Below are 8,696 nucleotides of genomic sequence, written 5' to 3' on the forward strand. Positions count from 1 at the left end.
GTATTTTAAATATACAGTAGGAACATTTATTTTAACACTTCTAAAAGATATTTCTCCATGCCTGATGATTTGATATAAAAATCAAACCCATCATACTTTCCCCATCAGTCTCTCCACATCAAGGGCAATCAGAAATTTGTACAACATGAATATTTGCTTCTGAAACAAAAATTACAAATTAATGATAACAAAAATACACAAATCAACTGGACCCTAAGCGAATTTCTAATGAAGTCCTTCCCCTTTATCCCAATCACCTAGAGCTTCTTTCTTCAGCCTCATTCTGCTCCTTTTCCTTTCTTTGCTTGGCCATGAACCTCTGTTAAAAGCAATTTACAATACAAAATGTTCATTAGATATAGCTTTGCTCTGTGTGCAAACATATCTAATATACTTCACTGAATTTACAATTTAAAAGAGCCTGATCCTACAATATAAAGATTAGAAACACAGTGCCTTACATTAACATCCCTTCCTTCCATTCACCAGTCATCTGATATTTATGATATACCAGGCATTATGCTTGGCGCTTAGGGATTCAGTGGTCAACAAGATAGGTAAGGCCCTTTATCTCATGGAGCTTACATTCTAGTGGGGGAAGAGAAATAATAAAAGAATAAATAAGACAAATTTTGGGTGCTGGTAAGCACTATAAAGAAAAAAATTACAATAAGGTAAATGATTGAGGTTGGCCCTTTTTGCAAGTGGGAGGGAGTTCTGTACCTTATCTAGGTCTTCCTTAAGCAAAGGCCTTTCTGGGAAGCTGGTATCGGAGTTCAGACTTAGCTAAATGATAGGGAAGAGGCGGCTATACAAGTGGCATTGGGAGAAGGCAAAGGAATAACAATACAAAGGTACAAAAGCAGCAAAGGGGCCTTTCATGTATGAAAAGTAAAGCCAAGAGAGCTAGGAAAACTGAAACGTAGTATGCAATAACAAACAGTGAGGACAGAGAAACAGAAAGGAATCAGATCTTTATGGCCCTACAAGAAGTCTGGATATTATTCCAAATATAATACAAAACCAGTGGAAATTTTAAATGGTAAAATGACATTATAAAGTTAAGAACACAGGTAGTATAGCATAACAGTTAAGGGTTTGAGGCCAGAATAGAACAGAGCTAGGTTCAAATTTTAGGTCTGCCATTAACTAGCTCTGTGAACTTGGGATTAGATACTTGGGTTTAGATATCCTTAAGCTTGTTTTTCTCATCTTTAAAATTGGAATGATAAAAAAAATTTTTTTAATTAAAAAGTAAATTTGGAATGACACCACTACCTCATAAAGTTGACAAGGAAGAGTAAATATACTTCCAGCAAATAACAATTTGATAAATGTTAGAGGAGTGTTGGTGTCAGAGTCAATGTAGAGGATATATAAAACAACTCTCAAAGGTTCATGAGAAATCAGAACCACTGCTTCAACTACAGGTAATGATGATTCTCTAAAGTAGCGCTTCCTAAAGATGAGTACAATTTAAATATGGGGTGAGGGGTTGTGATTAAATCAGTTTAGAGAATGGATTAAATAGTTAGGCAGATTCTCTCTGACAAGACAATTCACAAAATTTAATATGCTATGTGTCCATGATTCTATAAGAGGCCATCAGAATACAGTTTCCCACACTGTGATGGAGTGTCACATGGGACTAATGACCTGCAGAATCTACTGTGGGGAATGCTGCCAGGGGAAATGGAGTAGAGACTAGGAGCTCTTGGCACGGTACAGTGAAGACTATACTTTTGAAGTGAAAAGGAATAAACAGGTACAAACCTTCAAAAGTTCTCCCAAAGGGAAAGAATGTACATTTTGGGTGGACACTTAAGTAGTCTGATTATAATACGACCACCTAAAGAAGTTCATGAGGTGTTAAGAAAACAAAAATTTACCTCTGTATTTTGCTTATGACGTGTACTCTTGCAGTGATTTGACATTGCTTTTTCACCTGAATAGAAGAGGGAACAAATTGGACAGAAGAATCCAGCCTTCGGTACAAGAAAGTCTAAATCTAGAGGACAGAAGAAAAAGGGGGGAAGAGAGAGGAGGAAAATTAATAATTTATCTATAACTGTGTTAATTTATCTAAACACAATAGTGGTAACCGCAGTATGTATTTATATACAAACAAAATATATACTGCTTTGTATCTAGAGTTCGAGAGCAATTAAACTTTCAAGAAAAAAAGAGGCAAAACGATGGGCAACTGTTTGCTTGAGGAATATGCTAGGTAAACAAATATGGTGCTCCTTAGCTCATTTTAGCTGGCCACGAAACAGTTTGCTAGCCAAACTTTTCAGCATGTTCTATTTAACTGAAATTTCTGCGTTGGCAAGTATAACTCAATTCTTTCCATAGCAGCAAATAAAGTACAGGAACACAAGAAGAGACATTTCCCATAATGAAAAAAGAAAAAACAAAAATCAAAAACCTTGCCAGGCTTAATAAACGGTCTTCAGAAATGCCAATGTGAATTTCTACTCTAAATAATCTATTCTAATTTCTACTCTAAAATAATCATCTAAGCAAGGTTACTGCATTAGTCATCGAAACAACACTTAACTTTGGTACTGAACTTTTATTTCATATGGAAAAGGAAAAGTGTCATGTTTACTTTACCTTCAAGGACATCAGGTGCCGCTGATTTCCCTAAAGAGTCCTCAATCTTCTTACGTTTTCGTTCTGGTTCTGAATCCTTTAATCCAGACTCTTCATCGACTAAAATCATTAAATTTTCAAGGAAAAATGTTATTCAAAACAGGCTTACAGCCTATAAACCTACCATCAGATAGTCCCTGCCTTCAAATATTAATTTATGGCTCATCTCCCTAAGCAAACCTTCGTTGGTTAATCCCACTTGACCACTCTTCCAAGATTCTTCAATGTTAGGAATAAATGGACAAAAGCTAATGCGTATTTTATTTATATATTCCTCTCAAAAGAACTTAAAGGGTAATGGAAGAAGCCCAAGTTCTATAATTACTGTCAAGAGTTAACTAGAGTATGTTAAAGGGCTGAGCTGGGAAAGTGTGGATTAAGGAGGAAAAGACATGGGCAGAAAATAATTCTGATGCCCTGTACTGAGGCTCTTCCAATCAGGAAAAACTAAGCCTTAACTAACAGACTTAAGACTCTTGTCAGACAGAATCACAAGTGAAATTACAAATGTTAAAGCCTAGCAAAGCAAATAACATGTGAGAAACATCCAATGTTAGCAGACTCCGCCTAATATGATCTTGGGGGAAGACCAAAATGGAACTGGTTCCAAGCAATCCTGGTTACTCTCAGCTGTAATACCTTACTATAACGTGGTAGTTGAGAAATCTCCTTCACATATACACCACTTATTTAGCGTTTATGTTGTGTGAGATAAGCAGGTCAAATCATCATTATCCCTATTTCTTCATAGATGGAGAAAGCAAAACCAAGACACAAAAAAACTATAGGTATGTCGCAAGACTTGGACAGAGGCCAGAACCAAAGCTTCTGACTACAAGTTCAGTGTTCTCTCCATGCAACTGGGGCACATCTTCAACAAATCTGAAGGGATGGACAGGAACTATGAAATCATTATTCTTTGTGTTACAAGTCATCAAGTCCTAAAGAGTAAATTAAAAAAGACTATCTTCCTTTCCTTGACTTGATTAAGATAGCCTCTAGTCTCTTCCTATAAAAGTTTATTCCTTCATCAGAGTAATAATAAACTTTCTAAAACACATTTGCTCCTAATAATCCAAAGGAAGTAATAGTAAAAAATATATAAATATAATAATTACATTAGAACAAGTATTTTAGGGGGGGCGCCTGGGTGGTTTAGTCGGTTAAGCGTCTGACTTTCGCTTAGGTCANTGCTAGGTCCTTTTGTCAAATGTATTGTCCATTAACAGAAATAAACTGTTATATAAACAGTATGTAAGTCATCTTTATTCTTCAGCTGAGATGAGGCAGTTCTAGGCAAGCTGGTAGTTGTAAACAGAAATCCTGGGAGAAAACCACTCTTATGAAATCATGCTAGGAGCTATTTGTGAGATTATCAAACTAGTAACTATAGTTTTGGATCAAGGAGAAATTATGGAGAATAGACAAAGAAGGAAGAGTACCCACTTGGCCACAGGATAGAGTTTCAAGAAAGAAGACATGATCAACAGTAACAAATTATGCAGAGAGGTCAACTAAAACCAAATCAGGAAGAAAAGAAAACTTAATAAATCAAGCTGGGAGTTTCTTTGTCAACATCAATTTCAGGAAGGTAGATTATAAAGAAGCCAAGATACATTCAGTTTAATGAGAAGAAGTGAAAACAAGTGATTCCTTCCAGATACTTTGCACTGAAAGCAAAGAGAAGGGACCCAGAAGGATTCTCAAGTTAAGGGCATACTTTTTTTAATGGGAAAGACTTGGCTGTATTTTATATGTGAGGTGCCAAGGTAGATCAAATACAAGCTGATAGAGAGGGGAGATTCTCTATTTGCTCTGGTAAATGGAAATGAAAGGAAGGCTATACAGGGAGGAATGGGCTGAGTAATGCAGTAGGTGATATAGAGGGGGGAAAGACTTATATTACATCTGGTTAGGAAATGAGGAAGAATGGAGGCCTAGAAAAGACTATGCAGTAGCACTGAGGGCCCAACTGAGATCAGAGTCAATGAACTTGGAATAGATCACAGTTGGTAGTTTTTCCTTAAAGATAGGACAGAAAAGCAAGAAGGCAAGGAGGGTACATCAAAGAGAATGGTACAAAGGTAGTGCTGTTTAAAGTCATCTTAGTAGTGGATTTTTTTGTTTGAACTCTCTGAAATCAGTCAACTTGAGACATGGGACTGTATGCTTTTCTTATCCTTTTTATAATTTTGCTATGAATATAATTGACACAGTGACAAAATATCTGTTGAGAGACTATTCACTCTCACTAGACACTGGTCCCTATTTGTTTCAAGATACATTTTATCAATGTTAAGGCATCTTGTTTAATTCATTGGCTAGCTGCTTGGCAGCCTCCAGAAAGCAAGGGATCTAGGTCCACAAATAAGAATTAAGCAATGATTTCTACTTGATGCTGTAATAGGGTCAGAATAAACTTTTGTGTATCATTTCCACAAATTTGTCCTGTTCTATTGTCACATTCTATCACAAAAGGATTGCCTACTATTCTGTTATCCCATTCCATTATCTTTAAGTTACAAAGACAAAAACCTTTAACCAGATAAGGCTGCCTTCTCTTCCCCACCCCCACCTCCCAGTCTATCTCACTGCTTTTCTACTTTTCTTCTTAGATGGTAGACCTTTGGAATTTCAATGACTACCTTGTGTTGTGTTTCTCTCTACACTCCTCCCCGCTTCCATCAATCTTGGTTTACCTTCACTAATCTGGAAGGCCTCTTCACCTTTCACTGGTTCTGTCGCAACAGCTCTTTCCGATGGTAGTGTTTTCCCAATTCTAACTCTCTTGGTTGGCGTTTTAGCTTTAAAGAGAAAGTCTAATTTATTGCTATAGTAATAGCATGCCATTCTTCAGAAATTATTTTGATCTTCCTAAAGGGAACTAAACCTATTACTCTATACCATCAAGACATTACATGAAAGTGAAATGGTACCTTTATAAATTTTTCTAAATCCTAAATCTAAGGAAAAACTGGGAGGCAGTCTGGTATAATAACATCCTTCTACTCATCAAAGCTGTGTTTTCCAGTAACAGGAATATAGAATTTTCATTCCAATTCTAATTTGGGCACTCTAGTTTGCTTTCCAGCTTTGTCATCTTTTTTTTTGAAGTATGGTAACCTGGGACAAAGTCTGCTCCGTAACTAAAATAAATCTGTGAACTTGTACAGCTTTTTTTTTTTTGGATAATGTCACCTGGCATATAACTACTTGTTGCCTTCTTATATTAACACAGGGAAAGTTATTAGTCATGCTGCAAAATCTGTTTTTTAAATTTTTAATGAAATACCCTCAATAAAGCAGAAAACCTACCACTTTTAAGTATCTACCTGCTAAATGTCTTTCAATCATGGTTTTCAGATCATCTTCCATAACATTCTCATTTATTGGACCAACGTGGGACAAGGCCTCAAGCTTCAACTTCTTTGTGTCCACAGCTCTCTTTTTTCTATCCCCTCTTTTATCTGTGGGATGGTCATTTTTGCTTGGTGCTAATTCAACTTTTAAATCACTGTCTCCATCTTCCTCCTCTCCAACTTCATCAACAGTAACAAAATTAAGCTCTTCTTTAAGGTTGTTAAAATCTGCCAGGGAGTCTTCATCCTCTTCAGTTACTTCATCCAAAGTCACTAAATGCAAATCACTGCTGTCATCCTGTATTTCATCTACAGTAACTAAGGTAGAAGGGTCTTCAGGCATCTGAGAAGAAATGAACCCAATGGGATCCCTTCCATTATTTCCCTCATCTCCTTTAGTATTTAAAGTAGTAAAACTTAGGTCTGCTGATTCATTTAAAGGTAGCTCTTCAACTTCTCCAATTTCATCCACAGTTACCAAGCGTTCCTGTTTGAGGAGATCTTGCTCTTCAGCCACTGACAGTACAGTAACATCTTTAGGTTCACTATGGGAAATGCAATCATCTTGATCAATTAACTCATCTAATGTAAGAAGTGAATTTGAATTTTTTACCATTTCTTCCATATTTATTTCTTCTTCATCAATTACTTCATCTACAGTGACAAGAGCTTGTGCTAGATGTGCAGCTCCATCTTCCTCTTCCCCAATCTCATCCAATGTTACAAAAGATAATTCCCCCTCAATAACACGAGGAGAAGAACTTTTCCCTTTCTTCTTCTTTAAGTTAAGTTCAGAGGAAGGAGTATTTTTGAGAGCTTCTTTTCTTTTTCCCTTTAGTGGGTTCTGCTTGGCTTGAAAAGGATTTACTTCTTCTATAACCTCATCCACTGTGACAAATTCATCCAAATTAAATGGAAATGATGATTCCTGTTGAAAGGATTAAAAAAAAAAAAAAAATCACAGAACTATGAACAGAACCAGTTACCAGAACTGGTTAGGTTTCAAATAATCCCAGTAAATGTGCATGAAGTATCATCTGGAGAATTTCAGGGCAAAGAAGTTTCCTATAGGGGCATCTGGGTGGCTCAGTTGGTTAAGTGTCTGACTTTGGCTCAGGTCATGATCTCACAGTACATGGGTTCGAGCCCTGTGTCAGGCTTTGCTGAATGCTTGCTCAGAGCCTGGGGCCTGCTTCGGATTCTGGGTCTCCTTCTCTCTCTGCCCCTCCCCCACTCATGCTCTGTCTCACTCTGTCTCTCAAAAATAAATAAACGTAAAACAAAATTTTTTAAATTAAAAAAAAAAAAGTTTCCTATAGGCTGAGAGAAGCTGGTTTTTAAAGCCCCACAAATGAATGAGCTCTATTTCATACTAAATAATACCAAAGGTAAAATCTTAACAATATCAACCTAATTCCACCTTTACTTAACTTCAATAAGATTACAATTATTTCCTAAGTGATATATGAGTTTTGAAATACGAAGCACAAAAATACTACATTTAAAAGCACTTATCAAAAAATTAAAAATAGAACTACCCTATGATCCAGCAATTACACTACTAGGTATTTATCCAAAGGATACAGGTGTGCTGTTTCAAAGGGACACATGCACCCCAATGTTTACAGCAGCACTATCAACGATAGCCAAAGTACGGAAAGAGCCCAAATGTCCATCGATGGATGAATGGATAAAGAAGATGTGGTATATATATTACTCAGCAATCAAAAAGAATGAAATCTTACCATTTGCAACTACATGGATGGTACTAGAGGGTATCGTGCTAAGTGAAATTAGTCAGAGAAAGACAAACATCATATGACTTCACTCCTATAAGCGCTTTAAGATACAAAACAGGTGAATGTAAGAGAAAGGAAGCAAAAATAATATAAAAACAGGGAGGGGGACAAAAACATAAGAGACTCGTAAATATGGAGAACAAACGGAGGGGTTACTGGTTGTGGGAGGGGGATGAGCTAAATGGGTAAGGAGCATTAACAAATCTACTCTTTAATTTAAATCATTGTTGCACTATATGCTAACTAACTTGGATGTAAACTTAAAAAATTAATAAAAGTAAAAAATAAAAACACTTATCAATTACAATAATGTAAAAAAATTGCTGTTCCCTGTTAAATGTTATCTAACAAGTGTTCTAGGAAACTTAATGGATTATTAAAAGTACCTCAAATGTAGCTGGAAAGTAAATAGGTAAGTAGATTCCTCCATTAATGAATTAAGATATGCAATGTTAATATAAAGTTTATTCTTACTAAGTTAAGACTTAATGCCAAATAGAACTTCATTTGGGAGAAAAAAAGAAAACAAAAAAAAGTAACAGTATGTGGGGAACCTGGATGGTTCAGTTGGTTAGGCATCCAACTCTTGATTTCAGTTCAAGTCATGATCTCATGATTGTGACCGAGCCCTGCTTTGGGCTCCACACTGAGCATGGAGCCTGCTTGGGATTCTTTCCCTCTCTCTCCCTCTGCCCCTTCTTCACTTGCATGCACTTTCTCTCTCTCTTTCTCAAAATTTAATTAATTCTAAAAAGGGAGGGAGGGGGGAGAGGGAGGGAGAAAGCAGTATCTGTAATTTGAAAAATTGAGAAATAATTCTCAGCAGGTCTCCTACAAATTTAGTATGCTATCAACAATCAATTACTAGTATATATAGCGACAT

General features: G+C 36.3%; 1 protein-coding gene across 6 annotated transcripts in view; it reads right to left on the reverse strand.

The window, feature by feature from the left end:
* Positions 1 to 8,696, reverse strand: part of ZNF638 (zinc finger protein 638) — a 125,372-nt gene continuing 116,676 nt past the window's right edge. For 4 of the 6 annotated variants that reach the window (XM_077766315.1, XM_077766313.1, XM_077766312.1 and 1 more), the window contains 5 exons: positions 5,988 to 6,942; positions 5,355 to 5,474; positions 2,617 to 2,715; positions 1,890 to 2,008; positions 1 to 319 (listed from right to left, as the gene is read on the reverse strand). In XM_077766315.1, coding sequence (XP_077622441.1) covers positions 254 to 319; positions 1,890 to 2,008; positions 2,617 to 2,715; positions 5,355 to 5,474; positions 5,988 to 6,942 — 1,359 coding nt within the window. In that variant the 3' untranslated portion in view covers positions 1 to 253. The remainder of the gene's footprint in view (positions 320 to 1,889; positions 2,009 to 2,616; positions 2,716 to 5,354; positions 5,475 to 5,987; positions 6,943 to 8,696) is intronic. The other 2 variants (XM_077766314.1, XM_077766316.1) reach the window with 2 other exon arrangements.

Source organism: Crocuta crocuta, unplaced genomic scaffold (assembly GCF_008692635.1).
Source record: "Crocuta crocuta isolate KB4526 unplaced genomic scaffold, BGI_CrCroc_1.0 scaffold113, whole genome shotgun sequence".
In the NCBI taxonomy this organism is placed as follows: Eukaryota; Metazoa; Chordata; class Mammalia; order Carnivora; family Hyaenidae; genus Crocuta; species Crocuta crocuta.